The 24,657-nt window shown below is 47.1% G+C and overlaps 1 protein-coding gene across 3 annotated transcripts in view; it reads left to right on the plus strand.

Annotated features, from left to right (window-relative positions):
* SLC1A2 (solute carrier family 1 member 2) overlaps window positions 1–24,657 on the plus strand; it is a 176,199-nt gene that overhangs the window by 86,853 nt on the left and 64,689 nt on the right. For all 3 annotated transcript variants that reach the window (XM_063946296.1, XM_063946295.1, XM_063946297.1), the window contains exons 2-3: window positions 19,436–19,575; window positions 20,324–20,476. In XM_063946296.1, coding sequence (XP_063802366.1) covers window positions 19,436–19,575; window positions 20,324–20,476 — 293 coding nt within the window. The remainder of the gene's footprint in view (window positions 1–19,435; window positions 19,576–20,323; window positions 20,477–24,657) is intronic.

Genomic DNA, 24,657 nt, shown 5'->3' on the forward strand with positions numbered 1-24,657 from the left:
TCAACTAGTCCACGCCTATGGGGGAGTGTATTTTAGCTTAGCAGGGGTTGCGATCGCTTGTGCAGTCCTGCTAAGCTAAAAAAATTTCAAGCAGAACATGACTAGCCCTGGACATACTTACGCTGTGCGACAGACCCAGCGATGCTGGGGCCGGCTTTGACGTCAGACATCCGTCCTCCGTTCTCCTGGACACACCTGCGTTTTCTTCTCCACTCCCCGAAAACGGCAGGCAACGGTCCGGTGACGCCCAGGAACGCCTTCTTTCTGTCAATCTTCTTGTGGTCGTCTCTGCGACCGCTTTCTCCGTTGTCCGCAACGTAGCCCGGTGATCCGCGTGGCCGTGCAACGACAAGCGTGCGCAGTGCGGCTGCCGCGCATGCACATTCCGGACCCGTTCGCAATGCAGCGACAAACCGCTGCGTGCGAACGGGTCAGAATTACCCCCAATATCCTATGCATTTGAATCTGTCCCAAATCAGGTATTATTCATGTCTGGAAGGATACGTTGTAGGCACAGACTGGACGGTACGGGCCTGGATAGGCCCCACGTACTATGTGACATACTCGTATCATTTGTGTGACTTTTGCTGGGTACAGAATCACTATTGGGTCTCGTCCCATTTATTTACCAGAATCATTGCTCATAGTTTCACCCTGGTTTATGACTTATCACTTGATTGAATTTATCTGGGACTATTGTACCCCGGATGGCTGACGACAGACAGTTGATGCAGTGGCGGAACTAGCGAGCGGTGGGCCCATGTGCGACAAAATGGCTTGGGCCCCCAAATCCAAGTCCACCCCCTCACCCCTGGAGAGGATCTGGTGAGGGGGACCTGCTCAGGGCCAGGGAAATGTATTCCCTACAACAGTGCCGTAACTAGACATTTTAGCACTGTGTGCAAGAAACAGCATTGGAGCCCCACCCCGGCATGCAAAACAGGGGCAGTGCGCGCCGTAGGCGCGCGCAAAAATACATAGTGGCGTGGCTTCGTGGGGAAGGGGTGTGGCCACAAAATAATACCAATTCATAAAACGGTGCACAGTAGTCTCCATTATTCAAATTACGCCGCACAGTAGCACCACTACACCAGGTAGAGACCCTTTTACACCTTACGGCGGACAGATTCCTCTTTTTACACATTACAGCAGACAGCGTCCTCTTTTTACACATTACGGCAGACAGCGTCCCTCTTTTTACACATTACGGCAGACAGCGTGCCCTTTTTACACATAACGGCAGACAGCGTGCCCTTGTTACACATAGCGGCAGACAGCGTGCCCTTGTTACACATAGCGGCAGACAGCGTACACTTTTTACAAATAACGGCAGACAGCGTGCCCTTGTTACACATAGCGGCAGACAGCTTGCCCTTGTTACACATAGCGGCAGACAGCGTACACTTTTTACAAATAACGGCAGACAGCGTGCCCTTGTTACACATAGCGGCAGACAGCTTGCCCTTGTTACACATAGCGGCAGACAGCGTACACTTTTTACAAATAACGGCAGACAGCGTGCCCTTGTTACACATAGCGGCAGACAGCGTGCCCTTGTTAAACATAGCGGCAGACAGCGTACACTTTTTACAAATAACGGCAGACAGCGTGCCCTTGTTAAACATAGCGGCAGACAGCGTACACTTTTTACAAATAACGGCAGACAGCGTGCCCTTGTTAAACATAGCGGCAGACAGCGTACACTTTTTACAAATAACGGCAGACAGCGTGCCCTTGTTAAACATAGCGGCAGACAGCGTACACTTTTTTCACATAACGGCAGACAGCGTGCCCTTGTTAAACATAGCGGCAGACAGCGTACACTTTTTTCACATAACGGCAGACAGCGTGCCCTTGTTAAACATAACGGCAGACAGCGTACACTTTTTTCACATAACGGCAGACAGCGTGCCCTTGTTACACATTACGGCAGGCAGATTCCCCCTTTTTACACATTGCGGCAGACAGCGTGCCCTTGTTACACATTACGGCAGGCAGATTCCCCCTTTTTACACATTGCGGCAGACAGCGTGCCCTTGTTACACATTACGGCAGACAGCGTGCCCTTGTTACATATTGCGGCAGGCAGATTCCCCCTTTTTACACATTGCGGCAGGCAGATTCCCCGTTTTTACACATTGTGGCAGGCAGATTCCCCGTTTTTACACATTGCGGCACACAGTCCCCCTTTTTTGTAGGAAAGAAAGAAAGAAAGAAAGAAAGAAAGAAAGAAAGAAAGAAAGAAAGAAAGAAAGAAAGAAAGAAAGAAAGAAAGAAAGAAAGAAGAATTATACTTACCCTCTCCGCTGGCTCAGGCTCCTCGGTGCAGCGTCAGACGATACCCGGGCAGTAGAGGAGGTGGAGGAGGGAGCCGCAACAGCGCTGTGTTATTGGTGGAGGCGCTGCTGCTGCTGCCCCTCTGCTTCACTATAGGCTGTTCTCGGAAGACAGCCTATAGTGAAGCAGAGGGGCACAGCAGCAGCGCCTCCACCAGTAGTAAAGCGCTGCTGCGGCTCCCTCCTCCACCTCCCTCCTCCTCCTTCCCCCGTACCGCTGCTCCTCTCATCTCCGGGCGGCTGTGCGCTACGGGCAGCGGTTACCCGCAGCGCACAGCAGCATGTAATGAGTCAGTTTGACTCATTACATGCTTGGGCCCCTGGACAGAGGCGGGCCCCAGTGCAACGCACTGCTTGCACTGGCGGTAGTTCTGCCTCTGAGTTGATGCCAGTGGCAAATGCAGGATTTCTCGAGGGGAATTTCCAAATGCAGTTCACAATCTCCCACTCTGTGGAACATTAGAGCAAGTGCGGGAGTCTGGGGGAGCGGTAGAAGAACCTAATAATAACCATGGACATTAATGGTCTTTTTATACACTGGATATTGTATGGAATACAGTATTAATATTTAATACTGTAGATGGTCTATAGTACAGGATGTATCAAACATTTAAATAATATAAAATAAGTTGTCAGGAAAAGATTAAACATCCCGTAAACAATACACAAACATAATAGAACCAGTACTGCATTTTCTAAGCTCACATTCTCCCACCTCATGGTGAGGCTCCTGTCTCTTCTTCCTGGTAGCTACTCTCTGGTCCAGTGCACTGATTGAGGAGACAGATTCACACACAGCAAACTCAGTAGAAGAAGCTGCTCCCACTGGGCATGTGCAGCCACTCTGCTCTGACCTTTTATTATTATTATTATTATCCTTTATTTATATGGCGCCACAAGGGTTCCGCAGCGCCCAATTACAGAGTACAAATGCACATAAAAAATAGGAAAACAGTGACTTACAGTTGAATACAATATAGGACAAGTACAGGGCAACTAAGCATAACTACACCAGTAAACATAGAGATAAGTTCCAGGTGGTCAAAAAACTGTGGGATCTGGGCAGTTGAGGATTATTAAAGTAAGAAAAGTATAAGCACATGAGGGAAGAGGGCCCTACTCGTGAGAGCTTACATTCTAACCTTTAAACTGCATGATGTGGCCGCAGCTCTAGTAATCTAATCATATTATATACCATTGCTATTGTTGCCATAATTTGAGCCATTTGCCAAGTGGAGGGGGGTGAGGGGGTTTCCAGGCAACCAGAAACCCCCCCCTGCGTTTGCCTATGTTTGTACTACATGCCCCTGTACATTGAGTGTATTGTGCCTGGGAATGATACTGGAAACATGTTTAGCATGGAGCACAAGGAAGCAGCGCAGTGACCAGCTGTAAACCCACCTCGGCCGCTGCAAGTTTTGTAACAGCCGGCAGTGGTTACCAATGGCGATAGCTGTGCACTAGCTGGATCTGGACCAATGTGTCCTGATGTTTTGACCCTGTGATGTTGGGAGAGATGCACTCTGAGTTCCAGGGGCTGTGCAGCAAACATTACACTGGGGCCTACAAACCTCTCATTGTATCTCCGGCTGCCTGAAAAGCTTCCGCAGAGACCTGCGACCAGTTCACCAAGGGAACCTCATTGATAAAGTCGTCACTTTGCTGTTACTCTAGTTTATCACCAGACACAACAATGAGCAAGGGGGATGTGTAACAGCGGAGGCGATGTACTGCGTCTCGCAATCCCCCATAGAACCCTCTCGTTAATGGAGCGCTGACCCCACATTACCCTCTGCTAGCTATGTAATTCATGATAACTCGCGTCCCCCGGACTCTCATTCATACCCAGGAGACGCCAGTGAATTAAACTCATTCTTGCAGAATGAGACTTGGTAAGAAATTGTATTCAAATGGATGGACACGGCCGGGAGCGGATCCTGGATGATATAACGGAGTGTTCATCGCTCAGTAACAGTGATGTTCTGCCTTCATCTGCTGGATGCTGCGCAACGCGCCGGCGATTACCAAGAAAACTGCAGAATTTGTTCACGTTTAGGAGATTACCAAGTGGCATGATATAAGTGACCATAGAAGACAATGGGGTCAGTGGCAAACGCAGGATTTCTAGAGGGGGGTTTCCAAATGTAATCTACAGTCTCCCACTCTGCAGAACATGGAATACAGTATTAATATGTAACACTATAGATGGTCTATAGTATAAACTGTATCAAACAATTAAATAATATAAATAAGATAAGCAGTCATGAAAAAGGGTAAACATCTCCTATATAATAGCCCTGTGACTCTGTGCCTGGGTCTCTAATGCTGGGCATGGCTAGGAGCTCTCATTGGGTTAGCAGCAGCTCTATCACACCCAGTCCACAGCTGATTGGGCGAGAAACGCCCTCCCACACAGGTTACATCCAATGGGAGGCTCTGCCCTTTGGCAGCTGTGTTTTCACAGAGCAGGATTAGCAATGGGACTGATGGAGCTGCAGCTCCAGCCTCACACCCCAAAATAGTCCCCCTGCATCTGCAGCAACACACCCTCCAACAATTTACACATAAACATTGCTGCAAATCCCAAAAGGGGGCGTGGCCACGCCCCTTTTCTTATACTTTCAATGGAAGCTTGGAGAGTCAAATATCGGTACAGACCATAAAAAAAAGGGACTGTACCTGCCAGAAAGGTGCAGCTGGAGGGTATGCCACTGCATCTGCAGCAAGTCTCTGCGCTGTACATAGGGGAAAAACATCCTTTTACTGCAGCGTCCTATGGGGGTCATTCCGAGTTGATCGCTAGCTGCATTCGTTCGCTGTGCAGCGATCAGGCAAAAATTCAGCACTTCTGCGCATGCGTATGCAGCGTACCATTACAACGAACGATGTAGTTTTACACAGGGTCTAGCGATGCTTTGCAGTCGCACAGGCAGCCGCAGAGTGATTGACAGGAAGAGGGCGTTTCTGGATGTCAACTGACCGTTTTCAGGGTATGTTTGAAAAACGCAGGCGTGGCTGGCCGAACGCAGGGCGTGTTCATGATGTCAAATCAGGAACTGAATGGTCTGAAGTGATCGCAAGCGCCGTGTAGGTCTGAAGCTACTCTGAAACTGCACAAAATATTTTTGTACCCGCTCTCCCATCCCTTCGTTCGCACTTCTGCTAAGCTAAAATACACTCCCAGTGGGCGGCGGCATAGCGTTTGCACGGCTGCTAAAAACTGCTAGCGAGCGATCAACTCGGAATGACCACCAATGTCTTGCTGCCAGTCCGCCTGCCCCCTCCGGCATCAACAATCCCCACTCCCTAGCCGCGCCACAAGTGGAACAAAAGCTGCTGCGGCCACCGGCATACATGTGTATGAAAGCGGCGCAGCGGAAGCCTTTCATAGGCCTCCCTGCACCGCATACTCTCTGAGCCCCGGAGCCTGCTCTGCGTGTGATGTCACAGAAGTGCCTCCCCACCACAGCCGTGCCCAGAGGCCCTGACTCCGCAACACAGCACCTGGCCTGCCGGCCTGGAAGCCCCGAGATGGTTAATGTAGCGGATAGAGTGGGTGATATCGCGGAGGGTAATGTCTGGACGCTGAATCAATGTAAAAGGTGACAGTGCAGTGCAGTGGGTGTGCAGTCAGGGCCGTTGCTAGAGTGTTCGGCGCCCCCCTGCAAACTATACATTTGCACCCTCGCATACTTTACAAACGCACAGCGCACATAATGACCCCTGTAGTAGAGACACTTACACATGTAATGCCCCCTGTACCAGAGACGCTTACACACGTAACGCCCCCTGTACCACTTACGCTTACACATGTCACGCCCCCCTGTACCAGTGACGCTTACACAAGTAACACCCCCTGTAGCAGTGACGCTTTCACACCTAATGCCCCCTGTAGCAGTGACGCTTACACACGTAACGCCCTCTGTACCAGTGCCGCTTAAACACGTAACACCCCCTGTACCAGTGGCGCTTACACACGTAACGCCCCCTGTACCAGTGACGCTTACACACGTAACGCCCCTTCTGTACCAGTGACGCTTACACACGTAACGCCCCCCCCTGTACCAGTGACGCTTACACATGTAACGCCCCCTGTACCAGTGACGCTTACACACGTAATGCCCCCTCTACCAGTACCGCTTACACACGTAATGCCCCCTCTACCAGTACCGCTTACACACGTAATGCCCCCTCTACCAGTACCGCTTACACACGTAATGCCCCCTCTACCAGTGCCGCTTACACACGTAACGCCCCCTGTACCAGTGCCGCTTACACACGTAACGCCCTCTGTACCAGTGTCGCTTAAACAAGTAACGCCCCCTGTACCAGTACCGCTTACACACATTATGCAGCAGTCACACATACACACAAGAGACACATATATATATACAAACACACACACATACATACTGTACATACATTACACACATACACAGTCACACATATATACAGTATACACAGACACTGTATATACACACACACACACACACACACACACTCACTCTCTCTCTTTCCAGACATTTATCTAATGAAGTCTGGCTGGCCGAAGCTGTAGCAGCTCATCCTCCTGCTGCAGCATGGTCCCGTGTAGCTCCGCCCCTTACTCCTATCTAGCTCCGGCCACTGAATGTCACACAGGGGAGGGGAGGGGGAGAGGAGGTTTTGTGCTGATGGCGTCGAGGGGGAGAGTAGGCTTTGTGCTGCCGGCGCCGCTGCATGTGTGACAGCAGCCGGCAGCAGCACCAGGGATAGCAGCAGCAGCTCAGCACAGGGATGCAGAGCAGGGAGAACGCCTCTCCTTCCTGGTGCCTCCCTGCACTGCATCCCTTTGCTGAGCAGCTAGCACCGCCCCTGTGTGCAGTGTCACTGACACTGCACAGCACTCTCACCTTTTACATTGATTCAGCGAGTCACTCAGTTCTGCCAGCCAGTCTCTATTGTTATCACCAGTGTCCCAACGCGCCATATTACAGGGAAGTAGACGCACTACATAAACTACAGCTCCCAGCAGCCCTTAGCGCCGAAGCATTCCGCCCCTTAGGGCTGCTGGGAGCTGTAGTTTATTGCGTACATCTTCTTCCCTGTAATGCGGCGCATTGGGACACCGGCGCTAACAATAGTGACTGGCTGCTGTGCGAGTCTCCGGGAGAGCCACTGCCAAAGGGAGGACAGCAGCTTAGCTGCTGACAGGAGGAGAAGCAGAAGAAGCATTACCCGCCCCTCCCCCACTCACAGTACCTCCGGCCACCATCCGCGGCACCCCCACACACCCCCTCCAGCACCCGCGATAGCTCCGGACCCCCTCCCCCACCCGCAGCGACCCCGTACCCGTACCTCGCGCCGCACCACCGCATCCGCCCCTCCCCCACCTGGGGCAACACCGCAACTGCTCCTCCCCCACCCGCAGCGGCTCCGGACCACCACCCGCGACACCCACGCACCCTCCCCCACCTGCGGCACCACCGCAACCGCCCCTCCCGTGCTACCCCAGGATCCCATCTGCCTCTTCCCTGCACCCCCTACTCCCCCATCCAAAGCAGTTACTAGGTGATTCATCAGGCCCTGCGTGCGCTGTTCACGCCGTTGCAAGGGACCTCCACCCCTTAACCATCGCACGCCCTATGTCTGTGCAATATTTAACCACTCACACAATTATGATTGGATGTAATACTCCATATAATAAAAATATTGCACGCCACAAGGGTGTGCAAGGGTTAAGGGGGCGTAGCCCCTTACGACGGTGTGAAAAGCGCCCGTAGAGCACGATGAATCACCTAGTACCATAATAAATAAATACGCCAACACAATGGAACCAGTACTACACTTTCCAAGCACACATTCTCCCACCTCATGGTAAGGCTCCTGTCTCTTCTTCCTGGCAGCTACTCTCTGGTCCAGAGCACTAATTGAGTGCTCAGATCCACATACCGCAAACTTGATAGAATAAGCTGCTACCACTGGGCATGTGCAGCAGCTCCGCTCTGTCTCTTAACTTGCATGATGTGGCAGCAGCTCTAGTAATCGTATTATATACCGTTGCTATTGTCAAAATTTGAGCCAATTGCCAAGAGAGTTTCCGGGCAACCATAAACCCCCCTTGCGTTTGCCTATGAATGGGGTTAATTTACTAAGGTGTGAGTTTTTTTTTAGATCTGGTGATGTTGCCCATAGCAACCTATCAAATTCTTTCTATTATCTTCTAGAAGCAACTAGATAAATGTTAAGTAGAATCTGATTGGTTGCTATGAGCAAAATCACCAGTTCTAAAAAAACTCCCGCCTTAGTAAATTTACCCCTATGACTTTGCAAAATGTTTTTTAATGCATTATTTGCTGTAGTCAGGAAGCAGCTAATAAAAGTCCAGATGTTGCGAGAATCAGCCGCCTTGGCCTATACTGCCCGGGGCCACGACATGCTGCTGAGTTCTCTTATGTCTGACCCTTGTGCGACTTCAGGCTTTTTGTCATGTTCCCGATAGAAGAGCATCAGCTGCATTATAAAGGGAGGTCTAACGCCCGATCATTTCTGGGGCTACCTGAGTAACAGACAATGGCCCTCATTCCGAGTTGATCGCTCGCTAGCTACTTTTAGCAGCGGTGCTAACGCATAGTCGCCGCCCACTGGGAGTGTATTTGTCGCTTTGCAGGAGTGAGAACGCCTGTGCAGCAGAGCGGCTGCAAACACATTTTGTGCGAAACAAGACCAGACCTGTAGTTACTTATTCTGTGCGATGATTGCTGCGACGAGTGACACGGTAATGACATCAGAGATACCCGCCCAGCAAACGCCCGGCCATGCCTGCGTTTTTCCAAACACTCCCAGAAAACGGTCAGTTGACACCCATAAACGCTATCTCGTGCGGAGCGAAGAGGTGAGTTGGGGAATATTATGGAACCAGGGAAGAGATATGTTGCTGCAGTTTAGCTGATGGCCTATATATGTATTTATATTGGATTCTGTATAATACAGGCGACCAACGTGGGAAGTGACAGAGCAGATCAGCTGCAGAACATCTGATGCACGATTCACGTAGAGGGACAATGTTTTACTTCTGCGCTTGCGTCGGAGCTGCACAGCGCTTGTGTCCAGATTGTTATTGCACGAAGACACAGAACAGATTTGGGCACAGGGTATGTGGAATTCACTGGGTGTTCCTGGTAGGTAACAGGGGGTGGTTAAGGAGATGGGCCTCCTGGGTCACATGATCAGATGGGGACACCGCACCTGCAGTAGGGCTGGTGCAAGTTTCCATGACGCATCTGTACATGCACTGTTGTCCAAGAGATGCGTCAGAGACGGGCTTCCCTTCCGTATGGCTCGCACACAGCTATTGGTGCACATCCGTGGCACAATCACGACGCACCCACAAGTCAGGGAATGACAGATCCGGCCTAGTTACGTCTGACTCACATTAGGACTATGGGGGTAATTCAGAGTTGATCGCAGCAGCAAATTCGTTAGCAGTTGAGCAAAACCATGTGCACTGCAGGTGGGTCAGATGTAACATGTGCAGAGAGAGTTAGATTTGGGTGGGTTATTTTGTTTCTGTGCAGGGTAAATACTGGCTGCTTTATTTTTACACTGCAATTTAGATTTCAGATTGAACACACCCCACCCAAATCTAACTCTCTCTGCACATGTTATATCTGCCCCCCCCCCCCCTTTGCAGTGCACATGGTTTTGCCCAACTGCTAACAAATTTGCTGCTGCAATCAGGTCTGAACTAGGCCCATAGGCAGAGAGGTGTAAATTGGCATCTGCCATCCACACCTCAGACCATGTAAGTGCATGAACTATGGTAGAAGCTGTTCTCAGGACCATGCTCACTACTTCGCTGTAAGATATAATCTGTTGTGCATCCAGAATTGGAGCATTTGTAATAATTGAGGGGTAATAAAATGGGACAGAATACAAAATACAGTATAAATATAGAATAATATCACATTTCTGTATGTACTATGCTTAGAATCACCTTCTTGACCTTTGTCCTAATCTCATGCAGAGTCCATGGCGGACTGGCTCCTCGATTCCAAATTCTGCAGCCACAACAAGTGTCCGGTTTCTCTTTGCTATTGGTGTCTGGGGGTGTCTTGTTCTTGACCCATTTGCAACCGGGAATTCTTCTTTCTGTGAAAATTGCAATCCGGTGGAAAATTATTCTTGTTTTTGTAATCAAAACCCCAACACCCCACCCCCACCCTTCTCCGCCATTACAGACACTGACTTACTGAAAGGGCACGTTGGGGTTCATGGTTCAACGAAAATCTGCATGGACTTCCATAGCATATGGCTGCCAGTGCATGCTGGAGCTTTTAGTCCCACAGCAGATGACTGCAGCTTACATGCTTTCTCTTTTATACAGGGCAATTTAACCCTGACTGGGAGCAGTGTTTTCCCCTATTCTATTGTAGCCCAATTAATAGGAAATCAGATCTCGACTGGGATGACATTTCTCAAAATCAGGAAAATTGGGCGTTTCAGTTTCTTTTTCTTAAACAAGGAAAAAGCCGATAGAGACGGCAGATCCACAGCATAAAGACGGCAGATCCACAGCATAGTGACGGCAGATACACAGCATAGAGACAGCAGATCTACAGCATAGTGACGACAGATCCACAGCATAGAGACGACAGATCCACAACATAGAAAAGGCAGATCCACAGCATAGAGACGGCAGATCCACAGCATAGTGACGGCAGATCCACAGCATAGAGACAGCAGATCCACAGCATAGAGACGGCAGATCCACAGCATAAAGACGGCAGATCCACAGCATAGAGACGGCAGATCCACAGCATAGAGACGGCAGATCCACAGCATAGAGACGGCAGATCCACAGCATAAAGACGGCAGATCCACAGCATAGTGACGGCAGATCCACAGCATAGAGACAGCAGATCCACAGCATAGAGACGGCAGATCCACAGCATAGAGACAGCAGATCCACAGCATAGTGACGGCAGATCCACAACATAGAGACGGCAGATCCACAGCATAGTGACAGCAGATCCACAGCATAGAGACGGCAGATCCACAGCATAGAGACGGCAGATCCACAGCATAGTGACGGCAGATCCACAGCATAGAGACGGCAGATCCACAACATAGAAAAGGCAGATCCACAGCATAGAGACGGCAGATCCACAGTATAGAGACGGCAGATCCACAACATAGAAACTGCAGATCCACAGTATAGAGACGGCAGATCCACAGCATAGAGACGGCAGATCCACAGCATAGAGATGGCAGATCCACAGCATAGAGACGGCAGATTCACAGCATAGAGAAGACAGATCCACAGCATAGAGACGGCAGATCCACAGCATAAAGACGGCAGATCCACAGCATAGTGACGGCAGATCCACAGCATAGAGACAGCAGATCCACAGCATAGAGACGGTAGATCCACAGCATAGAGACAGCAGATCCACAGCATAGTGACGGCAGATCCACAACATAGAGACGGCAGATCCACAGCATAGTGACAGCAGATCCACAGCATAGAGACGGCAGATCCACAGCATAGAGACGGCAGATCCACAGCATAGTGACGGCAGATCCACAGCATAGAGACGGCAGATCCACAACATAGAAAAGGCAGATCCACAGCATAGAGACGGCAGATCCACAACATAGAAACTGCAGATCCACAGTATAGAGACGGCAGATCCACAGCATAGAGACGGCAGATCCACAGCATAGAGACGGCAGATCCACAGCATAGAGACGGCAGATCCACAGCATAGAGATGGCAGATCCACAGCATAGAGACGGCAGATTCACAGCATAGAGAAGGCAGATCCACAGCAAAGAGGGCAAAATACAGGTGGTGAAGCAGCGCCACTGACAGATCAGCATTAAACTTGGGGTCTATTCATGAAGCAGTGAAAAGTGTGGAGAAGTGAGCCTGTGGAGAAGTTGACCATGGCAACCACTCAGAGTGCTCTGTACAATTGTATAGTTTGCAAATTATAAATGTTACTTCAATGCTGATTGGTTGCAATGGGCAACTTCTCCACTGACTAACTTCTCTACACTTTTCACTGCTTCATAAATAGACCCCTTAGTTGCCGTAGTTACCTTTGCTGCTCTGCAAGCCCCACACATCTGGAGTACACCTAGAAGTAGGTAAACTTTTGGTGTGAGCACTTACCCTAATCGCACCAGTCAACCCCTGGCTGTATATTGACCCTGGCTTAGGTGCGGATTCAGCAGTCCAAAATATGTCTATACAGTACATTAAAATAATCCAAATATATATACACGAGTTTATACAAATGAAAATAAATCTATAAGAAAATAAATATTCCGATTGGTATGTTGCTACAAAAGCTAATCTAGGTGGTATGACGTACAGTAGTTCAATGCATAACACATTGGTAATTTATTCAGTTTCGTCCTCCACCCAGGTTTCAGTACACTGCTGCCCGTTCTACAAATACTAACTATGCCACTCTGTTTGTAAAATGCCATGCTGATATTGCTGCAATTTATTTAAAACCATTCTGTGGCCATCTTTGTTGTGGGATTCTGTGATTCACGGCCATCTTGGTTATTGGCATAACTATAGCCTTCCACCAGCCATCTTGACTTGGATTCCTGTCATACCTATTATTTAACATGCCTAAAGTTCCTTTTCTGAATATAATATTTCTTGTCTGAACTTCAATGATATCCTATGACCTAGCTAGGTAAGAAAAGTTCTGTCGTGTTTCTCCCTGCCAAAGAGAGGCCTGCTCCAGCCATTTCTAACCATGTTCTCCCTAGTATCTATCAAAACAGAACCAAATGGTTGAACAATTCGACAACAGCAAACTACGGCACCTGTTTCAGCTAACTATACACCACCTGGGCCATGACCCTTAGTGCTTACAGGTAAATGCGTTCCTGTTCCCCAGAATTATGGGGGAGATGGGCTGTCAATCCTGTATATTCTGGACTCAGGTGCCACTCACTTGGAGTTATCCTCAGCATCTTTCACCACTAACACTCTAAAATGGTGGCCTCACTCCCTGGTGACCCTCTTGCTTGAGCTTCTCCTATAAGTGATAAGACGGTCCGATGCTCTTCACCTTTAGTCAGAATATTTGGCACATCGGTAATTCACCCGGAAATGTGACCTCAGAGAAATGGCCAAGTGGCCAGTACTCCACTGAATTCAGTACACCAGCAGTGTAGACTGTTCTCCATGAATTCTTCCACCAAGTTCTTATTGACCTCATCAAGCCTGCTCACCTGGGGAATGGATAGCACTCTGTATTAAAGATGAGCTGACACATGAGGAAATGTCCTACTGAAACGGAGCAATTGTGTGGTAGGCCCAACTCTGCCGCTTTGGACACACTCTCTCTCCTGGGACTTCTGTTGTGCAAATTTGTGTAAAACCTGACGTCCTTCTGAAAAACAACAATGATATTGGCCTCTGCTTGAATTATGGTGAGAAAGGGCTCATCGGACGAGGTCTAGGAGGAAACAAGGATTGTCCCATGGACCAAAACAAAACCTTGTTCCAGGGTCCAATCACTGCCGTCACCAGCAGCCCAAGGGTCTGACTTGCGCAAGCAATGCCAATGTTCATGCAGTTGAGCGATTTATTTGCTACCGCACGTGTGCGACAATTCCTAAAACCCCTACAGTGCATGTGTTACACAGTGTGTACACACAGGGGCGCTGTTGTGACTCAGATGCACGGGGCGGGATGTAATGAGGTCCGAGTTCGGCGGCTGTGCGGGATGCCGAATGAACTCAGACTTTTCTTAAAGGGGCAATCATGTACAAGTCTATACTATGTCCCTTTAAAAAAAAATGTTCGAGTTCGGCCGGTATAACGCACGGCCGATGAACTCGGACTTCATTAAATCCCACCCATGGGATGATAGATCTCTTGGAAAAGTGCTGGATTTCCTGGCAAGTGTGGTTGGAGTCTGTCTGCAGTGTTGATGTACACCGGCACTCAATTACTCACTTTGGAGGCTTCACGGGTACGGCTGGTGTTTAAAGATGCGCCAGGTGGTATTACAGCATCTGTAGATGCTCAGCTCTTGCACATTCACACTGTATGCATGGATGTATCCCAGGGAAGGGCTTTGTAGTAGCATTTGCAAAAAGTCGGTGGCGGGCTACCGGCAATAGACACTCTGAATACGACCCGTAGTGTCTGGTGGCTGGCTGCGTCAGGAGAAGACCTCTTTTACTGTAGTCATCTCTTCTGCGATACTTCTGGAATTACTAGGTAGTGGTATATCCATCATTGTATAGACCTTACCGCCTAAAGGAATCGGGCTTTCATGTCTACAAAAGCGGAGGGTTTTTTCATTTCTGAATTATTTTCACTGTTAAAAAGAAACATCTGTTTTCCCTGCGCTGGACCTGTGAGGGGAGCACAACCTTCCTTGCATGAGAGGAGATGAGTGGAAGTCTGCTTTTGATATGTGGACGGCCACTTCCAATATTAAGCCATGCCGTCTGCTTTATGTAAGGCCCCCTCTGTATTCCAGAAGTTTAATGATATTTTTTAGAGAAGCGCTGGGAAGTTTTATAGTGATATTTCTGGATGGCTGACTTGTATTCCCTCCCTCTCTGGAGTTCCACCGTCTGTATGTCTGCAAAGTCCTGTCTTGCCTGTGGGAGCGCAATCTGAAGGCTAAAATTGAGAAAGGGTTATTTGAAGTTTCCAAAGTGTCTTTTATACTGTAGGTTATGTCTCCCCCGCTCAGTGGCCTGGGATGATCCTGCCAAGGCTTCTGGGGCCTCATTTAGAGGTGGTTGCATATGTAGTTGGAATCTACGCAGGGAAAAATTGTACGCAAAAATAGCATCTATATGCATGCATGCACCCACTTTGATATACCACTGGGTGTGTGTCTTTATATGCAACTATCGGTCGCATCGTGGCAACTTGCCTGATGCTTGGTGCGCAGTCTCCGTCTAAGTACGGCCTTCAATGCGAGCGATTACGCATCTGAGCTCGCAGTCAGTTCAGCAACACGCCCGCGTCACTCCCATAGCACGCCATAAAACCGACCAACTCCATGTGTTCTCAAAGCCACCTCTACATCACCAAATTAATTTCTGATGCTGTGCCTCTCACACCCTGGGGCGCGTGTGCTGTGCGACTTTATAGTGACTAAGGCATTGCCCATGTGTGTGAATATCGGCGGTGTGTGTGACACTTGGTGTCATGTACCTATATATATAATGCTTAAAAATTTAAATTAGTGTATTTTAAAGTGCAAATGTTAATAGACATCTTACTATGGAAGGCAGGAGCATAGCAGGCAGCAGAAGTGCAGACGCAGCACCCATTAAGCACCCTCATTGTCTACGGCAGTGGTTTCCAAACTTTTTTGAATCACGGCACCCTAGAATATCAGAATTTTTTTCACGGCACCCCTAGGCCAAAAATTTCTTATTGATAAATTTAGAGAGAAATATTACATTAAGTAGATTGCGTTTATATGTCATCCTTAGGGTCAGTTGTGTGGTGAGGGACAAGATTTGCTTCTGTTTGGCCACATATTTTATGACTGGCAGCCACCAGCACTGGTTTTGCCTATTATATTGATCATGAATAATTTGAATTGGTCCTGGACCACCAACCCAGGGCACCCCTGCAAGTGTCCAGAGGCACCCCAGGGAGCCACCGCACACAGTTTGGGAACCTCTGGTCTACGGTATCCGGATGACAGATCGACAGTGTATAGATAGTCAATAGGTACGAAAGGTCAACAGGTTATACCACACCAGAAACATAAAAATGCTTCTGAACTGGGTGGCTGATGTGTGGATATGAAAAGTACGGTTCACGTCAACACCGCTGTGTTATCGGTATAACCAATGAAAAGGTCATCCGTTGCTTATACAGTGTCGGCAGCCATTTTTTGACCTGAATTCATATCCTGATAATGCTGCATATCCATTAGCTAGGCAACGGTGACATCACGTATATCAGTGATGGCGATTGGCTGAATCCCGTGTCTAAGGACTTAGCCAATTTCTTTCTGTCATGTCACTGATTCCTCATGAATGGTGTCTTGGCTGACAAATGGCTGTCTGTAGTGACTGTGGGGAACCGGTATACTTTCTTTTGGAGGTCTGACAAGTATCGGCCAGTATTGTAGCGTTCCATATGCTGTCTCCCACGCCCCGCTCCGCCAGGCAAGACTGTTTATGCCTAAATTATCCAGTCTACGTGCCACGTGCAGGTTGCCAGAAGAGCTGACAGTCTCCTCATCTTCGCATAATATCACCTCTCGCTATAAATACCACAACTGACAGAAGCTATAATTGTCCTCACTGATTTTTCCGTTTCCATGGTAATTGCTAAAATACGTGACAGATGTTCGCTGCGTACTAATTAAATTAAGCAAAATAACTCAAACTGTTGTTTATTGGCAAGCACCTCTTCACCATGCTTCCGGTTCATCTGCATTCCTGTGTCCTAATATAGAGCACAGGAGCCCCGTATCTGGGTTATCTGCAGATATTCTGTATACAGTATTTATGTAGGAGAAATGCAGGCTTGTATTATGGGCAATGCATGTTAGCACAAGGATTTCTCATTGCATCTACTTGTTTCATCTCCAGGAGAGATCTTGGTGCGTGTCCCCAGGGGAATAGACGCAGATGGTAATGCGCTGACAGTAACTCACGACGCATTAAGGAAATTGTCATACAATGCAGCGTGACTTACTGTCTAAAGGTGACTGTCTTCAGTCATTCTCATTCATTCTGTTTATTACTATAATAAGATATTATAGCAGCAAGTGGCTCGGTTATCACCAGAATTCAATTATAAGACACGCTTGCAACCGAAGAACATGCCCGGTGTCTCACGGTAATACAGAGAAAATCATGCCATGAAATAGAGGGGGTCTGTGGGGACTGGTGTCCCGGGCCCTTACAGAGAGGGGGGCCCACTCCTGGCTCCAACCGCCAATACTTGGAGAGCTGTACCAGGCTATAAAACAACAGTAGACGCATAGGCGTGCGCAGACACTGACAGGCGGGTGCCGCTCCGGACTTCCCCCCTTCCACGGCCTTTTAGTGTTCTCTCACCTCCCCTGTCCTGGATATATAGACTGCTCACCTGGGCGGCCCAGGTAAGCAGTCTATATCCAGGACAGGGGAGGTGAGAGAACACTATAATGCCGTGGAGGGGGGAAGTCCGGAGCGGCACCCGCCTGTCAGTGTCTGCGCACGCCTATGAGTAGACGGATGTGCAGGGAGTACTTCTTAAAACAAGTCTTCGCTGTGCATCAGCTCTCTGTGAACTGTTCCTGTAGGTCCGCAAAGCTAAACCTATATGTAACATCACAATGTATGGCATCACATAGGGGTGGAGCAGTGCCGCAAAATGTTTTTTTTTTTGCAGGGGAGGGGCCCTGTCTATTTTGTCAGTCCTGGGCCTCACAATTTCTGATGGCAGCCCTGATAATCAGTATAGGAGAAGACACTAGCGTGTGTACCCGGCGATATTGGCTGCGGCAACGACGCGGCGGCAAGTGCATACACACTTGGCGATGCCGGTGGGGAGTGAGCGACGGTGGTGGGGAGCGACAGGTAGTAGCGGGGGCTGCAGCATGGCTCTCGTTAACGAGATCTTCCCTTGTTCCCTGTTCAGACGAGGGAGAGGGTCGTTAATGATGCGCGGGAGCGCGCATCGTTAACGATGTTGAGTGTACACACTAGACGAGATAGTAAAAGATATTGTTCTGAGCGATATCTTCTACTTTCTCAGTTTCTCCTCTAGTGTGTGTGGCACTTAAGGCCAATAAAAATAAATCCAAAACATGAAAACAGCATGCAAATAAAATGCAGTACCATTTACAAACACAAGGAGGGGATGCGTATATATACATACTGTATGTGTGTGTATATATATATATATATATATATATAGCATCATATTTATAGTACAATATAGTTTGTTGCTCATTAGCCAGATTTTACGTAAATAAGCCAATCAGACAACCCCCCATGTTTTTGGGTGAGAAACCAACCCCTCAAGGCTCTACCAATCGGAACACCACCAGTATATGAACTGTTGGGAGGTGTGAACACCAGTAGATAATTCCTATAGACCTCACTTTCATGTTACACACGTATATACGACTGGTGGCGTGTGGCAGTAAGTAAGGAATGCCGTCAGTGAAATCTTTATTTGTCCCTGTATTAAAATACAGAATAAGTAAGTAACCTCAGTGGCCCTATCAGAGAGAGTCTCTAGTAGCAGAACGCGATGTAAGCAGTATATATAAAATCAACCACAGCATATACAGTATAATAGTATATTGGATCTGATCCAGAGGTGGACACAGTGGCGATGTTCAAGTCGGACTGCGCTTGCTTCACGATGGTTACCGATCGGAAACTCATGCGAGCAAATTCTGTAGAATGATTCCAGCGGGCGTTTCTGGAAGCGCAGTCTCGTGAGGCGGTTCTGTTGCATTGCATTGCGAGAAAAGACACAAAAGAGACACTCAAGGCAGAACAAGTCGCACGGGACCTGGCGCACTGAAAAGGGATGTTCTGCGTGTGTGCAGCGACAGTGTGTGAGGACACATCTGATGGAATATAATTAGTATTATGCGATGTAACCTGTGTGACCTGTTCCCTGTTCTCTTCCTCGCAGATTTTCCTTTTTCCAGTGTGGTTGGTATAGTGTACGTGATGGGGGAAATTTAGCCCCATTTATTATGTGTTTCTGAATGATGAATGAGTAATAAATATTGGGGTCACCCCAATAACCGTAACTATGACACAAAATGTTGTCTTATGACTGACGTGATGGGTAACGAGGCAGAAAAGGTCCCCATATAATTTACTTCTGCCCATCAACATGAGAGAGATACAGGAGCCTATGTATCAAAGCTTGGAGAGAGAAAAAATACAAACCAATCAGCTCCTACCCGTCATCACACAGGCTGTGTTTGACACATGACAGTTAGGAGCTGATTGGTTGGTATTTTATCTCTCTCCGTTTTATTACTCTCCAAGCTTTGATAAATATGCCCCACAGTTCCTTCCATGCTGACAGATCTCTGGTGTGTCTCGTGCCTCCTTCTAACATGTTGCTGTATCTCATTGTGTTGCAGTGCCAACAACACCCCCAAACAGGTAGAAGTTCGCATGCACGAGAGCCAGCTGACCTCAGATGAAACGCATACCAGATCGCCATGCCTGAGAATGTGCGACAAGCTCCTAGGGAACCTCCTGCTGACTCTCACAGTATTTGGTAAGTCTATGATATGAATACCCGTTCTCCACCACTGTGTTGACAGGTTGAGAAAATGGTTTCTGGGTAGCCTGCTCTTATAGAAGATTCTCAGAGTACACACTTGTGTTTTTTTAGGGACTGCCATGGGTGCAGGTAAAGCACCCTTTATCTATATACCCTAGAAGGATTGACTGCTGTGTCTACAGATTGACTAGTGAATATGAAATATATTTTTTTCTGAGCTGCTTAGATATTTCTAAGTGTGATTTGGCTGGAAAAGCTCATTAGCAGAATTAAAGGTGGGCAGACAAAACAGCATTATGGTATATTCAAGTATAATGAAAGTAGCTCTAGAGGGAATTACTGTAGACCAAGGGGACATCTGTAAAGTTAATAAAACCCTACATAAATATGCATAACCATTTCAGGATCTTATCAGAACTAAAGATATTTGGTTAAATTATTATAGTGGGGGGATACTTTCCTATGCACAGCAGACTTTCTGCCTGTAAGCCCTTTGACATATGCTGCAGTCAGCTACTACAAGATAGAAACGTCAGATAACAGAGTACTGTAGCTTGCACTCAGCTGCATACAAGTGTATCTACAATGTGAATGATCTTAGGTAACTCATCCATAGGCTAGCCCGCTGTTAGTGCCCCCAGGTGAAACGTGCACGTGGGCTCCCTTGTGCGATGTCTTGAAAATAATATCAGCTGTTGCGCAATGTATACAAGCCGTATAAGTCTCTCTGCCTTGTCCACAGGTGTTATCATGGGAGCAGTCTGCGGGGGGCTCCTTCGGATGGCAGCCCCCATCCACCCGGACATTGTCATGGTCATCGCCTTTCCGGGAGACATTCTCATGAGAATGCTGAAGATGCTGATTCTGCCTTTAATCATCTCCAGTTTAATCACAGGTAAGTAAGTTGGGACCTGGGGCTTGATTCAGGCTTGTACGCAATTATGAGATTTACGGAGTTGAGCGATTATCAGTTGACTGCGCTTATGTCATATCGTGTCAAAGAGGCACAGCCCCCCCCCCCCAACATGATAAGCCACACCTTCCTTAGGATCATGCTGCATTGAAGGTGGGGATCTGTAATTACCAAAGTTTCATGGCCACACTCCGAACCATGATGCGGCCCTGCCCACTTTACATTGGGGACACAGGGGTGATGTATCAAATCTTTTAAGGAAGACAAGTGGAGGTGTTTCCCATAGCAACCAGATTTTAGGGTGCAAATTAATGTTGGGATTCAGGGATTGACTCACACAATTATATTTCAAAATCAATATAAAAAATCATCAGTTAGTAAATGTGCGTTTTAGCCCATGAAACCCAACAATGAGTAAGTGCAATTTAAAAAAATAATATATAGTTATAAATAATAAAAAAGTAACATCATGAACACAGGGCAAAATATTGTATTGTCAGTGCCCAGAGCCAAATGTGAGTAGGGGCCAAAATATACTGTTCTCATGTCATAGTGAGGCAGATAGTACAGCGCTGTCTGTAAGTTACATTACAGATACCTCATTAGTGAGGCAGATAGTACAGCGCTGTGTGTAAGTTACAGTACAGTAACCTCATTAGTGAGGCAGATAGTACAGCGCTGTCTGTAAGTTACAGTACAGATACCTCATTAGTGATGCAGATAGTACAGCGCTGTCTGTAAGTTACAGTGCAGATACCTCATTAGTGAGGCAGATAGTACAGCGCTGTCTGTAAGTTACAGTACAGATACCTCATTAGTGATGCAGATAGTACAGCGCTGTGTGTAAGTTACAGTACAGATACCTCATTAGTGATGCAGATAGTACAGTGCTGTGTGTAAGTTACAGTGCAGATACCTCATTAGTGAGGCAGATAGTACAGTGCTGTGTGTAAGTTACAGTGCAGATACCTCATTAGTGATGCAGATAGTACAGCGCTGTGTGTAAGTTACAGTACAGTAACCTCATTAGTGATGCAGATAGTACAGCGCTGTGTGTAAGTTACAGTACAGTAACCTCATTAGTGAGGCAGATAGTACAGCGCTGTGTGTAAGTTACAGTACAGTAACCTCATTAGTGAGGCAGATAGTACAGCGCTGTGTGTAAGTTACAGTACAGAAACCTCATTAGTGAGGCAGATAGTACAGCGCTGTCTGTAAGTTACAGTACAGATACCTCATTAGTGATGCAGATAGTACAGTGCTGTGTGTAAGTTACAGTGCAGATACCTCATTAGTGAGGCAGATAGTACAGTGCTGTGTGTAAGTTACAGTGCAGATACCTCATTAGTGATGCAGATAGTACAGCAATGTGTGTAAGTTACAGTACAGATACCTCATTAGTGATGCAGATAGTACAGTGCTGTGTGTAAGTTACAGTACAGATACCTCATTAGTGAGGCAGATAGTACAGTGCTGTGTGTAAGTTACAGTACAGATACCTCATTAGTGAGGCAGATAGTACAGCGCTGTCTGTAAGTTACAGTACAGTTACCTCATTAGTGATGCAGATAGTACAGTGCTGTGTGAGTTACAGTACAGTAACCTCATTAGTGAGGCAGATAGTACAGCGCTGTGTGTAAGTTACAGTACAGTAACCTCATTAGTGAGGCAGATAGTACAGCGCTGTCTGTAAGTTACAGTACAGATACCTCATTAGTGAGGCAGAGATAGTACAGTGCTGTGTGAGTTACAGTACAGTAACCTCATTAGTGATGCGGATAGTACAGCGCTGTGTGTAAGTTACAGTATAGTAACCTCATTAGTGAGGCAGATAGTACAGTGCTGTGTGTAAGTTACAGTACAGTAACCTCATTAGTGATGCAGATAGTACAGAGCTGTCTGTAAGTTACAGTACAGATACCTCATTAGTGAGGCAGATAGTACAGTGCTGTGTGAGTTACAGTACAGTAACCTCATTAGTGATGCAGATAGTACAGCGCTGTGTGAGTTACAGTACAGTAACCTCATTAGTGATGCGGATAGTACAGCGCTGTGTGTAAGTTACAGTACAGTAACCTCATTAGTGATGCAGATAGTACAGCGCTGTGTGAGTTACAGTACAGTAACCTCATTAGTGATGCGGATAGTACAGTGCTGTGTGTAAGTTACAGTGCAGATACCTCATTAGTGATGCAGATAGTACAGCGCTGTGTGTAAGTTACAGTACAGTTACCTCATTAGTGATGCAGATAGTACAGCGCTGTGTGTAAGTTACAGTACAGTTACCTCATTAGTGATGCAGATAGTACAGCGCTGTCTGTAAGTTACAGTACAGTTACCTCATTAGTGATGCAGATAGTACAGCGCTGTGTGTAAGTTACAGTACAGTAACCTCATTAGTGATGCAGATAGTACAGCGCTGTATGTAAGTTACAGTACAGTAACCTCATTAGTGATGCAGATAGTACAGTGCTGTGTGTAAGTTACAGTACAGTATCCTCATTAGTGAGGCAGATAGTACAGCGCTGTGTGTAAGTTACAGTACAGTTACCTCATTAGTGAGGCAGATAGTACAGCGCTGTATGTAAGTTACAGTACAGTAACCTCATTAGTGATGCAGATAGTACAGCGCTGTATGTAAGTTACAGTACAGATACCTCATTAGTGATGCAGATAGTACAGCGCTGTATGTAAGTTACAGTACAGTAACCTCATTAGTGAGGCAGATAGTACAGCGCTGTGTGTAAGTTACAGTACAGTAACCTCATTAGTGATGCAGATAGTACAGCGCTGTGTGTAAGTTACAGTACAGTAACCTCATTAGTGATGCAGATAGTACAGCGCTGTGTGTAAGTTACAGTACAGATACCTCATTAGTGAGGCAGATAGTACAGCGCTGTGTGTAAGTTACAGTACAGTATCCTCATTAGTGAGGCAGATAGTACAGCGCTGTGTGTAAGTTACAGTACAGTTACCTCATTAGTGAGGCAGATAGTACAGTGCTGTGTGTAAGTTACAGTACAGTAACCTCATTAGTGATGCAGATAGTACAGCGCTGTGTGTAAGTTACAGTACAGTTACCTCATTAGTGATGCAGATAGTACAGCGCTGTATGTAAGTTACAGTACAGATACCTCATTAGTGATGCAGATAGTACAGCGCTGTGTGTAAGTTACAGTATAGTAACCTCATTAGTGAGGCAGATAGTACAGCGCTGTATGTAAGTTACAGTACAGTAACCTCATTAGTGATGCAGATAGTACAGCGCTGTATGTAAGTTACAGTACAGTAACCTCATTAGTGATGCAGATAGTACAGCGCTGTGTGAGTTACAGTACAGTAACCTCATTAGTGATGCAGATAGTACAGCGCTGTGTGTAAGTTACAGTACAGATACCTCATTAGTGATGCAGATAGTACAGCGCTGTGTGTAAGTTACAGTACAGTAACCTCATTAGTGATGCGGATAGTACAGCGCTGTGTGTAAGTTACAGTACAGTATCCTCATTAGTGATGCAGATAGTACAGCGCTGTATGTAAGTTACAGTACAGTAACCTCATTAGTGATGCAGATAGTACAGCGCTGTATGTAAGTTACAGTACAGATACCTCATTAGTGATGCAGATAGTACAGTGCTGTGTGTAAGTTACAGTACAGATACCTCATTAGTGATGCAGATAGTACAGCGCTGTGTGTAAGTTACAGTACAGTTACCTCATTAGTGAGGCAGATAGTACAGCGCTGTGTGTAAGTTACAGTACAGTTACCTCATTAGTGATGCAGATAGTACAGTGCTGTGTGTAAGTTACAGTACAGTTACCTCATTAGTGATGCAGATAGTACAGCGCTGTGTGTAAGTTACAGTACAGTTACCTCATTAGTGAGGCAGATAGTACAGCGCTGTGTGTAAGTTACAGTACAGTAACCTCATTAGTGATGCAGATAGTACAGCGCTGTATGTAAGTTACAGTACAGTAACCTCATTAGTGATGCAGATAGTACAGCGCTGTGTGTAAGTTACAGTACAGTTACCTCATTAGTGATGCAGATAGTACAGCGCTGTGTGTAAGTTACAGTACAGTTACCTCATTAGTGATGCAGATAGTACAGTGCTGTGTGTAAGTTACAGTGCAGATACCTCATTAGTGAGGCAGATAGTACA

The sequence above is a fragment of the Pseudophryne corroboree genome, chromosome 11 (assembly GCF_028390025.1).
Source record: "Pseudophryne corroboree isolate aPseCor3 chromosome 11, aPseCor3.hap2, whole genome shotgun sequence".
Taxonomy (NCBI): Eukaryota; Metazoa; Chordata; class Amphibia; order Anura; family Myobatrachidae; genus Pseudophryne; species Pseudophryne corroboree.